This window comes from Sus scrofa, chromosome 18, assembly GCF_054392235.1.
Source record: "Sus scrofa isolate SSC_HxYL_T2T_F1_AM1 chromosome 18, Sscrofa_HxYL_maternal_Yorkshire_Landrace_v2.0, whole genome shotgun sequence".
Classification (NCBI taxonomy): domain Eukaryota; kingdom Metazoa; phylum Chordata; class Mammalia; order Artiodactyla; family Suidae; genus Sus; species Sus scrofa.
In genome coordinates, this window is record NC_139400.1 from 27,388,957 (window position 1) to 27,406,657 (window position 17,701).

Here is a 17,701-nt window from a genome sequence, read left to right on the forward strand (position 1 = left end):
AGACAGAGTGGAAAAGAGGCCAGACAGTGGGGACTGGCCGGGTGGCTGGAGGCTAGAGGACTCCTCAGCAGAAGGACCTGTAACTCTGGGAAGCATGAAAGTCCTTCAGCCTGGGGACAACGGTCTCTCCAGTCCCAAGGACAGACCACCCAGGGGACTAAGCAGAGCCTGTCAGTGCTGCTGAAGAACCCAGTGCCAAGAGAGGGGGCAATGATGGGAAAGGAATGTGGGGATGGAGGAGGGAGGGAGAACAAAAGGAATGATGGAGATAAAGGAAGACATACCGGGAGCCAGCAGCATCATGGTGGCCCCACATGCTCTTTATACAAGGGCCCAAGGCCAAGTCTGCCCCAACCCTGTGCCCTCTCCTGCTTTCTCCCAAGAGCTAGAGGACAGGGAAGAGATTAGTCCATCCTACCTTACAGGGGGAAGCTGAGCTCCTGCCAGTCCTGCTAGAGGGGGTGGGAGGTGGCACAACTGACCAGTGTGACCTCTGCATCTGAGCCAGGTCTGAGCCTGGGATGCTGATGGCTCCCTCCCTGACCGACTCTGATACCCTGGACGATGAACCCCATCTCTAAGCTTGTGTCTCCTCTTCTCTACCACGCAGATACTATGGAGTAGTATCTTGAGGGATCTTTGGGAAGCTAAGAAATCATGTCCATAGAGGGCCTGATGTATACTACTCATGCTTATTGTTACTCAATGGAGGATAATACCACACCCATACATTAGGGGTCTTTGGGGGGGTGGGTAACAGGATAACATTCCTAAGAATTGAAGGAAAGTTATGAACACTTTCTCCAGAAAAAAACTAAGTACATAAAAAATTTACATATAATTTCAGGAGATTTATGGAGCCCTGAAAGCTTACCCGTGGACCCCAGACTAGGAACTCCAGTTTTAGGGAGGGATAATAATACCGCTGTGTGTCATGCCCTTGCACATGAAAGTGGGAGATGGCAGAGTTAGAAATGGGTTCAGGATGGGAAAAGAAATCCTGAATCTCTCCACCTTGATCAGGTCCCAGAGGACAGCCACCTCCCCACTGGATCACCCGGTCACCTGGCTCCCAGCAAGCCTCCCTCCAACTCTGGAGCAGCCACTCACCCTGTGAAATTCATCTGGCCCAAAGCTGCTGCTAGGACAAAGCTGCAGACCAGGAGCATTCGCCTGTCCACTGGGGACAGCCCGTGGCCCGCACCTCCTCTGGGGGAACCTGGCATGATTCTTCCTCCAGGTGCGCTTCAGGCGTTTTCCTCCCCTACAGGCATGGCCAGGTCTCAGGACAGCACAGCACCTAAAGGCCGGCAGGCCCGGCCTGAGAACGTGCATTAGGCTCTCTCCAGGGAGACCCTGCGTGTGACTCCCAGCACACACTGGGCCTTGGAGAGCTGGGGCACCCCTCCCCACTTCTGGCCAAGTCCTCTCCTGGGAGGGAGAGAGGAGAAGGGGAAGACAAGGCCCTCAGCTGTTTTCCTCCCTGGGGCTTTGCTGGGCCAGCCTCTCGTGAACATCAAATCCTCCAGCATCGGGGAAAGAAGAGAGAAGCCAGAGGCCCAAGGAAGCCACTCCTTTCCTCCCTCCTCCTGATCTTTTCTTTTGCTCTTCTTCTCCCTCCCCATCCACTCACAGATATCCTCCTGACACATAAGGGAGTGGATGCCACTGAAAAAAGGCCAGGTTTAGACACAGAGAGCTGGGTGCTCACTTCCTGTCTAAAAGATCTGGAGCAACTGACCAGATCTAAATCTCAACTTACTCATCAGTCAAATGGGGTTAATAATACCTCCCCTCCCCACCTCACAGGGTTTGGGGAGGGCGGTGCGTATTAGATGAGGCAACCTGGGTCAAGTGGCTTGGCAAAGCCTGCAAAATAGAATGTCTTATTAACTGAAAGCGGTAGCTCTTCGTCACAGCTGCATCTCAGTTCAGGGCTCTAGTTGCAGTGGGGGGAAGGGGAGAGAAGAGAATGGAGAGGGGAACAAAGGAAATGTCTATTCTATGAGAAGGAATTCAGTGAAGGGTCCCTTCTCTCCATCTTCAGTCTTCAGGTGGTCATCATTATGCCGGGATAGGGAGTGCACTTTCTGTAGACATGAAGGGCACCCTGGTCATTATTATGCTTCTCAACAGAGAGCAGTCAATTTCTTGATGCTGCTGAAGCCCCACACAGCCCCCTTTACGGTCTGGGAACACTAAGAATAAAGCAGAGGCCAGCACACAAAGCAGTCATATTAGAAGGAGAAAGTGAAAGATGATGCCTGAATGGTAAATGATGAATCTTAACAGAAAATCCACAGGAGGTGGAGGAAAGGCAGAGACTAAATCCAAGTTGTTCAGCAGAGGACATCAACAAAAGGCCACTTAACTGTCACCGGCAATTCTCAGAAGCCCCCTCCCCATCCATGCTCTCCCAGAAAGGCCAATTAACTGGCCATGTGTGCAGAGAGGGGAGCTCTTTTATTGAGAGAATGCCCTGCTCCCACACCCCACTGGACCTACTCCATTATCTCGTAGTTCAGCTGTTCAGACACGCCAAACTCTCCTAGAACCCTGGCTTTGGGGACTCTCAGACAGAAACGTTAGCAAAGGGGCTAAAGACCTAGAAAAGAAAGCAATTAGGCTTTCCACCCAAGTAACATTCAGCTTCAGGAGAAATAGGGATAAAAGAATGTACTAGTAAACAATAGCTTAGGAATTTAAAAGGAAAAATAGTGGGATGGTGCTAGTCATCCAAAGTACCCAGCATCCTCTTGTTCAAAAGCATCATTTTAAGTCACTAATAATAAGACAACTATCCCTGTAGTTGGTTTAGGGTTCGGGGGAGAGTGAGAGAGAGAGGTGGAGAGCAAGAGCAAAAGAGAGAGAGGAGCAGTTAAGAATTCTTGAGAATTCTATAGCAGCACTTCCAGTAGAACTTTCTGTGATAATGGAAACGTTCTATGTGCTAATGTGCTATCCAATAGGACACCCACCAGTGCTAGTGTGACTGAGGAATTTTTAATTTTAATTAATTTTAGTTAATTTAAATAATTTAAAGGGCCACATGTGGCTAATGACTGTCATATTAAACAGTAAAGTTCTATGGGAATTCACCAGCCCCCAAAGACTGCCTCTAAGGCTGGATCAAACCCAGAGACACACAGCTGTGTTTGATCTAACAATACCTAATAGTGACTTCCCACTCAAAAATTAATTACTCATTAATTAATTGCTATTTTTAGACATTATAAGATATCTAATTAAGTAGACATTAAATGTTTACTGAATACCTACTATGTGTACTTTCCAGGGTCTAAGAATAAAATATGGAGTAATATAGACCTGGCCCTTATATTTCTTATTTAGTTTATTTATTTATTTAGTCTTTTTAGGGCCACACCCACAGCATATGACGGTTCCCAGGTTAATCGGAGCTGTAGCTGCTAGCTTACACCACAGCCTCAGCAACTCCAGATCCAAGCCGCATCTGCGACCTATACCACAATTCACGGCAACTCCAAATCCTTAATCCACTGGGCCAGGCCAGGGATCAAACCTGCGTCCTCATAGATGCTAGTCAGATTCATTTCCACTGAACCAGGATGGGAACTCCCTGGCCCTTAGATTTCTAATGCAGTAAGTAGACAACTGATTTAAAGAACATACAAATAGGAGCTCCCATTGTGATGCAGCAGAAATGAATCTGACTAGCATCCATGAGGATGTGGGGTTCCATCCCTGGCCTCGATCAGTGGGCTGGGGATCCAGCATTGCCATGAGCTGTGGTATAGATTGCAGATGTGGCTTGGATCCCACATTGTTGTGGCTGTGTAAGCCAGCAGCTGCACCTCCAATTCCACTCCTAGCCTGGTAACTTCCATATGCAGCAGTGAGGCCCTAAAAAGAAAAAGAAAAGAAAGAAAAAAAAAAAAAAGAGCATACAAACAAATGTATTTTTTGACCATGCCTGTGCCATCTGGAAGTTCCTGCGGGATCAAACCCGCACCACAGCAGTGACAATGCTGGATCCTTAACCCTCTGAGATCCCAGGGAGCTCCAAATAAATGTGAAAATATAGCTGATGTATGCGCTCAAAGGAAAGGTACAACATGCCATGAGGACAGGTAACGTGGCCTCCATATAGATGAAGAGGCAAGGAGAGTTAGCCTAAGGAAGTTGTGCAAAGGACTTTCATCTCCTGCAGGTGAGTAGCTTAAATACTTAACTAATCCTACCTAAATGAAATAACATGCTAGATAAAATAATTTTTAAAATAATTTTTTAAATGTTTTACTGGGTTGACAAAAAAGGATCTACAGATCCCAAAAGAACCCCTGAAGAGTTCTCTGAACCCTAGAGTTCTTGATATTCCTCCTAGAAGAATACATCTTGTATCTAGGATCATTTTCCTCCTGCTTGAAGTATATATCTAAATTTTTTGCTTTAGTGAAGCTGTTTCTATTAGCTTGAAAATTCTTTATTTCCTTTATTTCATTCAGTTGTACTGGATATAAATTTGAGGTTGATTATAGTTTTTCTCTCAGTACATTAAAAACATTATCCCAGTCATCCAAATTCCACTTTTGCTGTTAAAAGGTAATCAATTAGTCTATTTACTTCCTTTAGTATGTGATCTTTTCTTATCCTTGGTTGCTTTGAAGATTTCTTGGTCTCTGATGTTCTGCAGTTTTATCTTTATGTATGTTTCAGATACACCATAATGTGTTCAGGTATAAATTTCTTTTAGCTTATCCTGCTTGCGATTGGATTCCTATACCTGGGGGTAGCTCTCTTTCCACAAAATTTCAGAAATTTTTCAATCATTATATTCTTTAACATTGGCTTCTTTTTTTTTTTTTTTTTTTTTGTCTTTTTTCTTTTGTCTTTTTAGGGCCATACCCACGGCATGTGGAAGTTCCCAGGCTACGGGTCTAATCAAAGCTACAGGTGCCGGCCTACACCATAGCCACAGCAACACCAGATCCAAGCCATGTCTATGACCTACACCACAGCTCAAGGCAACGCTGGATCCTTAACCCACTAAGTGAGGCCAGGCATCGAACCTGCAACCTCATGGTTCCCAGTTGGATTAGTTTCCACTGCACCACGACGGGAACTCCCTAATATTGGCTTTTTTCTTTTCTTTTTTCTCTTTAGGGCCACACCCATGGCATATGGAAGTTCCCAGGTTAGGGGTCAAAATGGAGCTGCAGCTGCCAGCCTACATCACAGCCACCGCAACACTAGATCCAAGGCACATCTGAGACACTACAGCCTTGCGGCAACATCAGATACTTAACCTACTGAGGGAGGCCAGAGATTGAACCCACATCCTCATGGATAATAGTAAGGTTCATAACCCACTGAGCCATAGTGGGAACTCCAACACTGGCTTTTGTCCAATCTCTTTATTACCTTCTGGAAATTTGATTAGGTATAAGTTATGTGCTCTAATTCTATCCTCCAAGGCTCTAAGTCATTCTGTTATATTTGTATTTTGTTGTCTCTCTGGGCTACAATCTGGATAATTTACTTGTATCAAATATTTGTCTCTTTATTCCAGTTAACTAATTCATCAGCTCAGTTTAATCTGTACTTTAATCAATCTGCTAAACTTTAAATTCTACAGTTCATCAATTCTGAAACAACTCTTTTCTGATTTTAACATCCCTGAAATCCAGGAGCATCTTACAATCACTAGCATCTTCAATGATAACTGGCAGTGTTTTTGATGGCACATAAAATTATGGCACATCTTACAATCAATCTTGTTTTATAGTCAACATAATATGATATTCTTTTTTCTTTTTTGGAAGTTCTATTTGATTCTTTTTGGGCCCAAATGACTTGAATTTCTTACCTATTTTAGAACTTTTTTTTTTAATGTATAAAACAGTAATTAATTTTACATTCTGTGTCAGATAAGCACAATATCTGCAGACCGTGCAAGTCTATTTCTGTTGCATATTATTTCTGCTGGTTCTCATTCATGGTGCATTATTTTCTTGTGCTACTTATGTGTGAGCCCATCATTTTCTTTGGACCTTTATCTGTGGAAGTCCTTTGAGGCCCAGATTGAAGGTGAGTTCTTCCAGAAAGGATTTGCGTTTAGTTTTATAAGTTGCCTGGGGGCACTACAAACCTGAGACCATCTAAATTAAATTATTTGCTTGAGTTATTATGGACTACATAGTTGGTATAAATTTAGACCACAAACTAATGTAGGGGCATACATGTGGTTATGAATTCTCAGGAGATATTTTTCTCTAGATCACCTAACAACCAAGATTTTAAATCCTGCACAATAATAGCAGATTATTCACAAGTAGGTAATCAGAGTCTTAAGGTCCCAGAATTGTTGGAAGGATAGATAGTGATAATTTCCTGACTTAGGTTAAGTATACATATTCAAATTGCTAGAGTAATCATTTCCAAACAGAAAGAGTAAGGATGAAATGAAAAATGGGGAAAAATAAACAAAAATGAGACAGGAAAGTTTAACAAAACTGGGTGTGGGTGTGGGTTAAAAGTAGGACAAGTAGAAAGAACATTAAAAGAAGAAACTTAAATAATTTTTTTTTCAGTTGTACTAAATGTAAATGGTTTTAACTTTCTGGTATAAGACAAAAATTATCAGAATAGATTCTCTTTTAACCTAGCTATATGTATTCACAAGAGCTATGCTTAAAGCGTAAGAACAAAGAGAAACTAAAAGACAAAGGCGGAAAAAGATATGCCCAAAAAATGTTAACCAAAAGAAAACTCCTGTAGCTTTATTCATATAAGATAAAATAAACTTTAAAGTAAAAGGCATTATCGAAAATAAAAAGGTCCCTATATAACACTACTACTTTCAATTTACCAAGAATATTTAACATATAAAAACATTCAGGAATAATTCTAACAAATAATGTACAGGAGTTCCTGTCATGGCGCAGTGGTTAACGAATCCGACTAGGAACCATGAGGTTGTGGGTTCGGTCCCTGCCCTTGCTCAGTAGGTTGACGATCCAGCATTGCTGTGAGCTGTGGTGTAGGTTGCAGACGCGGCTCGGATCTCATGTTGCTGTGGCTCTGGCGTAGGCCGGTGGCTACAGCTCTGATTTGACCCCTAGCGTGGGAACTTCCATATGCCGTGGGAGCGGCCCAAGAAATAGCAAAAAGACAAAAAAACAAAAACAAAAACAAAACAAATAATGTACAATCCCTCCTGGAGACAAGTATAAAACTTTATTGAAAAATGAGAAAATTCTAAATAAATCTGAAGCTATACTTTATTCTTAGATAAGAGAATTCAATGTCATAAAATTATCCATTCTCCCAAAATAGACTGAGAGATGCAATAATTCCAATCAAAAACCCAATAGCCCACACAACTTCATAAGCTGACATAAATACAAGTGAAAAAATACAAATCCTAAGAAGAATCATAACAATCCTAGAAGAACAAAGTAGGAGAAATGTCTATATCAGACATTAGAACATGTTATAAAGCTACAGTAATTGAGGCAGTACAGTATTGGCACCGATAAACAAAGAGAACACAGCACAGAAACAAATTCAAGCATATTTGGAAACTTCATTTTTTGCAGACTTAGCATAGCGGATCATGGTAGAACAGAAAGACTATTCAATAAATGTTGCTGAGAAAACTGTAGAACTACATGGGAAAAATGGAATTAACTTTCAATCATACCATATACGGAAATCAGTTCCAGGAGTTACTTTGTAGAGCAGAAGATTACAGATCTGGCATTGTCACTGTAGCCACTCAGGTTGCTGCTGTGGCATGGATTCAATCCCTGGCCCAGGAATTTCTACATGTCTCAGGCATGGCCAAAAAATATTAATTCCAGATTTTTTAATACTTAAATGTAAAAGGCAAAACTAGAACACTCTTAGAAGACAACATAGAGAATATTTTTATGACAATGGCATTGGTCATAACTTTTCCAAATAAGACATGAAAGGCAAAAAATAAAATAAAATACAACTATAAAGTTGCCCATAAAGGAAAAAATGGATAAAATCTACTGCATTATAATTAAGAACTTCTCAACAGAGAGTAGAAAGTAAGCCTCAACCTGAGAGGACATTTTTGTAACACATAAAGCTGGAAAACAATATCTATGATACATAAAGAATATCTGTGAATCTTTTTTTTGGTCTTTTCAGGGCCACACCTGAAGCATATGGAAATTACCAAGCTAGGGATCCAACTGGAGCTACAGCTGCCCCAGCCTACCCAATAGCCACAGCAACGCCAGATCCGAGCTGTGTCTTTGACCTACACCAAGTCTCATGGCAATGACGGACCCTTAACCCTCTGAGCAGGGCCAAGGATGGAACCTACATGCTCATGGATACTAGTCGGGTTTGTTACCGCTAAGCCACAATGGGAACTTCTGAATCATTTTTAAATGGGCAAAAGACACAAAAATCCATTTCACAGGGGTTTCCATTGTGGCTCAGTAGCAATGAAACTGACTAGTATCCCTGAGGATGTGGGTTCAATCCCTGGCCTCGCTCAGTGGGTTAAGGATCCAGCGTTGCCCATAAGCTGTGGTGTAGGTCACAGTGGCTCAGATCTAGTGTTGCTATGGCTGTGGCATAGGCCAGCAGCTGCAGCTCCAATTTGACCTCTACCCTGGGAACTTTCACATGCTGTGGGTGTGGTCCTAAAAAGAAAAAAAAAAAATCCATTTCACGGAGAGGACTCACAAATGATCTAAACATACGAAAACTGTAATTAGTAATCAGGGAAAAGGAAATTAAAACCACAATGAAATGTCAAGTGTTAAATGTCAGTCAATATCTAGAGTTAACAAGGATGGGGCAACAGCACCTCTCATCCACTCCTGGTGGAGCTTTAAACTGGTGAAATCACTTCAGAAAATAGTTATTACCTATCTAAGTTGTATAGCCTATGCCCTAACAATTCCACTCACAGCTATGCACTCTGAAGATGTCCTTGGCATGTGCAGCAAGATATATTTCTAAGATTGCGTTTTTTTTTAAATGGAGATGTGATTGTATTCATATAGAATACAACAGAGCAGAGAAAATGAACCAACTCCAGCTACGTGCATCCAGCGGACAAACCTCAAAACCATGATGTTGAATCAAAGAAGCCAAATCACAATGCACACTGAACGTTTCCGTGTTCACAAACAATAAGACTGAACAACAGGTTGTCAGGAATATGTGCACAGATGATAATTACAAGGAAAAGGGTATTATCAACATGAATTTGTGGTTTCATCTGGGGAAGAGAAGGGAGTGCAATGAGGGCCACCTGTAGGCTTCTGAGGTATGTCTTGTTCTTAAGCTGATTAGTGGGTAAAAGAGAGTTAATTGTATTTTTAACAGGTTATGAAAGTTTTATTCAGCCTCTTATACAGATGATAAACTTCACAATAAAACGTACTTTAAAGGAAATATGGGAAAGCTAAACTTTTATTTTTGATAGTGAGAAATCAATAGAAAATGCCTAAAACTGAAAAAAGCAAGAAGTAGTAACATAAACGCTATATCTAGATTTATGGATGTGAATATCCAGGCTAAAAGAATTCAATACAGTTGTTGCAGAACAAGACACAGGGAGAAGGATCCAGGAGCAGGACTCAGCAGCTTTTTATAACCAGTCTTATGGGAACTATATGACTCCTTAAACAGTGTGCATATAACTGATTTAAATAACAGTGAAGTTTAATACCTAGACTAGTCAGTCGCATAGCAGTAGAAAGTAGAGTGGTGGTTGCCAAGGGCTGGTGGGGGGAAGGGGTCATGAAGGGGTTAGTGTTTAACAGGTACAGAGTTCCGGTTGGGGAAGATGAAAAGTTCTGGAGATGCATGGTGCTAATGGTTGAACGACAATGTGAATGTATCCAATGCTACCAAACTGTACACTTTAAAATGATTAAAGTGGTAAATTTTATGTTAATGTACATTTTACCACACACACAAAAAATTAAAGCTCAGAAGAAAAAGAGAGTGGCATTTGAGCTGAGTTAGGCAAGGTATGAAGGAGTTAACCATCCAAGGCAGGGTGAAGAGGTTGCAGGAAATCTGATTCTTGCCCTGAATCCATTCTTCATTAAAGGTATTAATTCCCACTTCTGGTTGGAGACCTCCCTAAGGGTTTCCAGAGATCACAGGAGGTGCTCCAATATTTGCAAATAAAACTCCCAAACTAAATTATGTTTAATTTCCAAAAAGTCCCCTTTGGGTGCTTAATGGAAATAAATATATCAAGTGTACTCTTAAAAAACATAAAAATAAGGGTATCATTCACACTGCAAAAGGATTCTTTCACTAACAAGAGGATTTACTACAGTTTCTTAACTTACCTCCCCTGGGATATACAAAATGTGATTTAATTAACACAAAACAGGCTTTTCCTACCTTCCAGAAATATGCCAAACAGGTGCTTACAAAGGAAATTGAAAAATGAAAATCCAAGAAAACAATGACCCACCAAAAGGTGGGCTAATGCTGCTCTAGACTAGAGTTTCTAAATCAACTTCATCATTCAAAAATCCCACATTCGGGCCACCCCAGCAGGGGAAGCTGTAAGTTGTCTGACCATATCTCCAATTTAGCTGAGCACACCTCATGCCTCCCTCTACACATTTTATGAAGTCTAATTCTTCACAAGCATCAATCTAACATGGAACACACATCATGGGCTAGGGCTGGTCACACATTTTATAAAGTCTAATTCTTCACAAGCATCAGTCTAACATGAAACACTCATCACGGGCTGGAGCTGGTCACATTCCTCTGTGTGACCCCCCAGGAACCCTCTATACAGCCCCAGCACTTCCCAGGACCTACTTACTGATTGATTTGTTGATCCACTCATTCTAACACTCTCCAAAGCCCAGGGGAACAAACCTTTGCTTTCTAGGCTTTTGCCCTTGTCTGTTCCCACCAGCCCTGCACCCACCAGCTCAGAGCTCCTAAATCTCTGCTGTCCTGCTTCTCACTTTTAGTTGCTGGATCCCTTCCTCACCACCCAAGTCAGAGACCTCATGTGGTGTCATACTTAAGTGCAGCCCTCCAACGCCAGTGTCCTGCCTTCCCCTCCCTTAGAACTGGTGTCCATCCCCAAACCTAGGCCCAGTAATTGGCTCTTGGGCCACCCTCTGCCACAAGTGGCCTCCTCTCTATTGCAGTAATCCACCCTCCTCCTCACTGTTCCAGACACCTACTGGGGAGCTGCCAGCTCCAGCCCACCTCCACCCAGTCCCTGAGTGGGAGAGGATTTGCCCAGAAACATGCCTTGGCCTTCAGCCCACAGGTCTCAGCACACTCTGGCTGAGGGACTGGCCACACCAGAACCATTCAGCTGATAATGATGAGGTACCCTAGACCCCAGCCCTAGAACCTGCTCCCAGTAAGGGAGAGGGTTGGCGGCCACCACCCAAGAAGTCCCTTCCTACTCTCTGGAGGTCAAGGGGTACAGCTGAAGCCAAAGCCAGCCTCTGGGGCAGGGAAGCCATTCCTACAGCCCTGAGAGGAGCTGGTGAAGTCCCCATTGTGTGGAGGAAAGGCAAAGGCAACCAGGCCTTTTCCCTGCGGACCAGCAAAATCTTTCCAGAAAGGACCAAATAGTAAATATCTTAGGTTTTGGGGGGCTCAAAAGTAACATGAGCAAGTAGTCTCACTGCATAGTTTGTTGGGTTTTTTTTTTTTTTTTTTTTTCTTTTCTTTTTTGGCCACCCCACGACATATAGAATTCCTGGGCCCGGGATCAGATCCGAGCCACAGTCATGACCTATACCGAAGCTGCAGCAACATGAAATCCTTAACCATTGTGCCAAGGCCAGGGATCGAACCAATGTCCCAGCCCTCCTAAGACGATGCCAATCCCATTGGGCCCCAGCAGGAACTCCTGAATAGTCTTTCTCATATTTAAAAATATAAAACTCATTCTTAGCTTTTGCGTTGTACAAAAACAAGTAGAACTAGGAGTTCCCATTGTGGCACAACAGAAATGAATCCAACTAGGAACCATGAGGTTGCCAGTTGGATCCCTGACTTCGCTCAGTAGGTTAAGGATCCAGCATGCTATGGCTGTGGTGTAGGCCAGCAGCTGTAGCTCCAATTCAACCCCTAGCCTGGGAACCTCCATATGCCGCAGGTACGGCCCTAAAAAGCAAAAAAATAAAAAAGTAAGTAGAACTAGCTTTGGCCAGCAGGCCGTAGTTTGCCCACCTCCGGTCTAGTTGAAGAGGCAGGTATTCATTCATTTATAAGACTATTAGAAACTACTAGAGAGCTCAAGGGAAATCAGAGACAAGAGTTAACCAATGATGTCCAAAGTGAGTATTCACTCCAACTGGGGGTAAAGGAAGAAATTAATGACTTCTAGTATATATTTTTATCTCACTCTTTTTTATTTCAATTTTTGTGTTTTATAAAATACATATGAGTACAATGGTATTTATACAGAGTCTGTAAATACGCAATTACATGTGTTGAGTGTGACATGCTAAAACTTTTTTAACTGTAGGAGGACAGGATGGAAAAAAAACCTGAAGAATGCTGGCCTAATGATCTGGCACCAGTCAATTCTGAAAAGTCTCACACTGTCATGCCTTTGTTTCTCTAAATACCTCTTCTTTCACAGTGCTGAGTGGCAAAATCTGATTTTTATAATTAAAATGTATTTAAATTAGTGTTGACAGATACTGAAGAATTTCCCTATCTTTGAAATCAATGTGAAAAAACAAGAGTTCCCGTTGTGGCTCAGTGGAAATGAATCTGACTAGCATCCATGAGGACGCAGGTTCCATCCCTGGCCTCACTCAGTGAGTTAAGGATCTGGTGTTGCCATGAGCTATGGTGTAGATCACAGACACAGCTTGGATCCTGCGTTGCTGTGGCTGTGGTGTTAGGCTGGCAGCTACAGCTCTGATTTGACCCCTAGCCTGGGAACTTGCATATGCTGTGGCTGTGGCCCTAAAAAAAGACAGGGGCAAAAAAAAAAAAAAAAAACAAAAAAAAAAAAACCCAATGTAATACGGAGGGGAAAGGCCATTTGAACACTGCTACGAGCAAGGTTCTCCCTTTGGAATCTGAGGTCTGGTTGAGATTTTCAATCATTGTTGCTCTTTTTTGTCACATCGAGTCAGAACCATCTTCCCCCCCAACAACAAACCTTTGGGATCAAGAATTTTAATACTACAGCTGGGTCCATGTTTACTCTCAAGCTCTCCTTGACTTACATGGATTACACACTAGCACTTCCTACGCTCAGTCTCTCGTACCACAGCAGACTTCTGTGCAACAGCAAAAAGACCATTTTGCCCACATTTGGTAAAAATTAGTGGAAAATGGAAAACTGAAATTATTAGTGTCAACGATTAAAGAGTTGAGATAAATGACGTAACTGAAATAAAGATGGAAATAAACATTCTGAAAATAAACAGCCTCACTTGGACTAGCATAGGTTGCTAGGTATTGATTTGGACATGAAAAGAGTAAAACTATAGAAGATGTTGTCAAGAACTCTAAAAGGTCAAAATTTTTACCCCGACTTCAATAAGTTGGCTTGCCACCTTTTCATGGATGCCAGCAGAAGACACAAAAATCCTGGGTCACTGAGAAAGGACTTTGTATCATTCATGGCAACATCAGCCTTTGAGTCAGGTGCCAGTTCCCTGAGCCCTATTTTCCACAAAGAGGACCAGGTGACACCTGCCCACTCCATAGGCTGAATTACTGGAAAGGAATCCTGAGTGTAGGGAACCTGAAACCTTCTATAATTTCTACTCTTTTAATTTTGTTAAGATTTTTTTTTATGGCCCCAAATGTGGTCTGTCTTAGTGAAAGTTCATGAGCACTTGGGAAGAAAGTGTATTCTACTGTCATTGGATGGAGTGTTCCATAAATGTCAGTTAGATCAAGTCAGCTGACAGTGCTGTTCAGGTCAACTACACTCTGCATTTCTGCCTGTTGGACCTAAAAATTACTGAAAGAAGGGTGCTTAAATTTCCAACCAGATAGTAGACTTGTCTGTTTCTCCTTGTAGTTTTATCAGGTTTTGCCTCATGAATTATAACTCTGTTAAGTATAAACATGCTAAGAATTGTTTAATATTCTTGGAGAATTAAATCCCTTATTATATAATGCCCCTCTCAGTCCTTGATAATTTTCCTTTTTCTGAAGTCTGCTTTGTCTGAAACTAAGATAGCTACTACAATTTTCTTTTGATTGGTGTTAGCATAGAACAGCTTTCTCCATCACTTCACTTTTAACATACATGAAATTTTACATTTAAGGTAGAGTTCTCGGAGATAACTTAAGAGGTGGGTCTTCTTTATCCAGTCTGACAATCTCATTCTTTTAATTGGTGTATTTTGACCATTCACATTTAAATTTATTACTGATATATTGGAGTAGTATCTGTTTGTAACTGTTCTATTTATTATACTTGTTTTTATTTCTCTCATTTCCATTCCTGCTTTCTCAAGTTTTAATTGAATATTTCAAACAATTTCATTTTATCTTCTCCCTTGGCATATCAAGTACACCTCTTTTAAAAATTATTTTAGTAAATGCACTAAAATCTGCAAAGTACACTTTTAACTAATCTATGTCTGCCTTCAAACAATACTACACTACTTTACATGTGGTGTGGGTACCATAGAACATTTCCAATTCCTTTCTCTTACCCCCCAAATTGCTGAAATACAGTATATTTCCTTTACCTGTAAACTATAACCTCATTGTTACTATTTTTAAACTGTTATCTTTTAGATCAACTAAGAAAAATAAAAGATTTTACTTCTCCTTCATTTGTTCCTTCCCCTTTCTTGTTTTTATTTAGATACAAATTTTTGACCTATGTCATTTTCCTACTCCCTGAAAAACTTAATATTTCTCACAGAACAGATCTGCTGGGATGAATTCCCTCCTATTTCATTTAAGAAAGTATTTGTTCTTCACTCTCTTTTAATATTAATATTTATTACTATATTTTATCATAGAAGTTTCAGGTATATAGCGTTATAATTCAACATCAGTATACAACACTACAAAATGATCATCACCACAAGTCTGGTTACCAGCCATCATCATACAGTGGACTCCCCTTCACTTTATTTCACCCACCCCTCAATCCACTTCCCCTCTGGCATCTACCAATCTGATCTCAGTATCTATGAGTTTTAGGTTTGTTTCATTCATTCATTTATTTTTTTAGCTTCCACATGTGAGTGAAATTATAGGGTATTTATTGTTCTCCCACTGACTTATTTCATAATACCTTCAAGGTCCCTCTATGTTGTTGCAAATGGCAGGATTTAATTCTTTTTCATGGCTGAGTATATTTCATTTTTTTGCATTTGTTACATCATCTTTATCCATTCATCCATCCATGGACCCTTAGGTTGTTTCCATATCTTGGCTATTGTACATAACGCTGTAGTGAACATAGGGGCGCATATATATTTTTGAATTAATGTTTTCATGTTCTTAGGATGAATAACCAGAGGTGAACCAATTGGGTTAAATGGTAGTTCTATTCTTAAATTTTCGAGAAAATGGCACATGGCTCCCCATGACGGCTACACTCATTTATAGTCCCACCAACAGTGTATGAGGTTTCTTTTTTCTCCATATCTTCTGCAATGTTTGTTGTCTTTTCAGTAACAACCATTCTAATAGATGTGAGGTAATCTATTATTGTGGTTTTGATGTGCATTTCCCCAGTAATTAGTGATGTTGAACATCTCTTCATGTGCCTGTTGGTCATCTGTATGTCTTCCTTGGGAAAAATGTCTATTCAAATCCACTGCCAATTTTTTAATCAAAGTTGTCTATTTTTGTTGCATTATATGAGTTCTTTACATATTTTGGATATTAGCTCTTTTAAGATATATGACTTGCAAATATCTTTTCCCATTCAATAGGTTGCATTTCCATTTTGATGATGGTTTCCTTCACTGTAAAGAAGCTTTTTAGTTTGATATAGTCCCATTTGTTTATTTTTGCTTTTGTTTCCCTTGACTTTGGAGTCGATCCACAAAAACATCAAAAACATTGGGGTAAGATATCACTAAGTAAGATGTCAATGAGGTTACCACCCATGTTTCCTTCTAGGAATTTTGTGGTTTCAGGCCTTACATTCAAGTATTTAATCCATTTTGAGTTGATTTTTGTGTACAGTATGAAACAGGGATCTAGTTTCATTCTTTTGCAGGTGACTGTCCAGCTTTCCCAACACTGTTTATTGAAGAGACTATCATTTTTCCATTTTATGTTCTTTGCTCCCTTGCCATAAATTAATTCTCTCTACATGTGTGGGTTTATTTCTGAGCTCTCAATTCTGTTCCATTCACCTGCAAGTTTGTTTTTGCCAGTACCATGTTTACTATAGCTTTGTAGTAAAGGTTGAATTCAGGGGGTGTGATATCTCTAGCCACGGTTCTTCTTTCTCAAGATTGTTTTGGCTATGTGAATCTCTTCAGCCTTGAAAGATAACCTCACTGAGTAGGAATTCTATAAATGTGGGGTTTTTTTCTTCAACACTTTACATGTTTCACTCCGCTATCTTCTTCCTTACTGTACGTAGTAAGTTAACCCCTACCCCCGCAGCTTCTTTCAAAATTTTCTGTCTTCATTTTTTTTTTGCATTTTATATATGATATTTTTATTACACTGACCAGTAAACAAATCTTCCCTTCACTCCAGAGAGAAGATTATCTCTGTCTTACAGAGCTATTTATTGTGTAAACATCCTTGAAAAGATAATCTGGAAAAATCTGGATGTGCAGAAACTTAAGAGATCCACGGAGAATTTACCCATATATAAAACACTGGGAAAATGGCACTGGAAATTGAGTTTAAAACAGTGCCCTCAGCCTTGGTTGTCCTTTAGTATCGCCTAAGCAAATCTTTACAAACCAATATCCACAGATTCTGTTTCAATTGGTCTGGGATGGAACCCAAGCATCAGTAGTTTCCAAAAGCCCCCTGGTGATTCTAATGTATAGCAGGGTGGAGAACACCTGTCTAAAAGATGATGCAGCAAAGTGTGATAAGTAATATATATTTTTAGCTCAGTGCTTCCCAAAGTTTGCTAGGCATGTGAATTCCTTGGGAATCATGTGCAATGCAAATTCTGATTCAGTATGTCTGGAAAGGAGCCAGAGATTCTGTTTCTGACAATCTTCCTGGTATAGCCTGATGCTGTTATTTGACTCCGAGTAGAAAGGTTTTGGCTCACGGAGAATTATAATCTGTGTCTACTGATTACTTTCATATACATACATGCTCAGGAATTTATCATGTATGAAATGAGAAGACAGCCTGACTCTGGAAGATGGTTTTACAGTAAGAGTGAGGCCTATCCTTTCCAGGACCACAGAAACACCTTGGGTGTTGAGATCCCAAGAAACTGGACAGACACTTTGGGGTGGTTAAAAAAAAAAAAAAAAAACACAGAAATTTAGAACACAGGGTCATTACATCCTAAGCAACATCTTTACTCTGAACCTTACATTGCTCAAATATTAATGATAATAGTTTAGGAAGGGTCCACAAATTTGGATCAGAGCGTGTCAGAGAAATAAAAAGTAAAATCTTGATATTACTAGAGCAAAAGCTTCATCAGGTTTGAACAACTCAGGAAAACACTGATTAACTTGTTATTATTTCTCCTTCTGTCTGGAGTAAGGAAAATCCTCTCTGTACTGCCTTCTCTCAA

At 40.7% G+C, this 17,701-nt stretch overlaps 1 protein-coding gene across 2 annotated transcripts in view; it reads right to left on the bottom strand.

Annotated features, from left to right (window-relative positions):
* LOC100513961 (carboxypeptidase A5) overlaps positions 1–17,701 on the bottom strand; it is a 67,588-nt gene that overhangs the window by 19,705 nt on the left and 30,182 nt on the right. Inside the window, exon 2 of one of the 2 annotated variants that reach the window (XM_021078824.2) lies at positions 1,111–1,321. In XM_021078824.2, the coding sequence (XP_020934483.1) occupies positions 1,111–1,226 (116 nt within the window). In that variant the 5' untranslated portion in view covers positions 1,227–1,321. Of the gene's footprint in view, positions 1–1,110; positions 1,322–17,701 lie in introns of those variants that run through there. The other variant, XM_085005442.1, reaches the window with a different exon arrangement.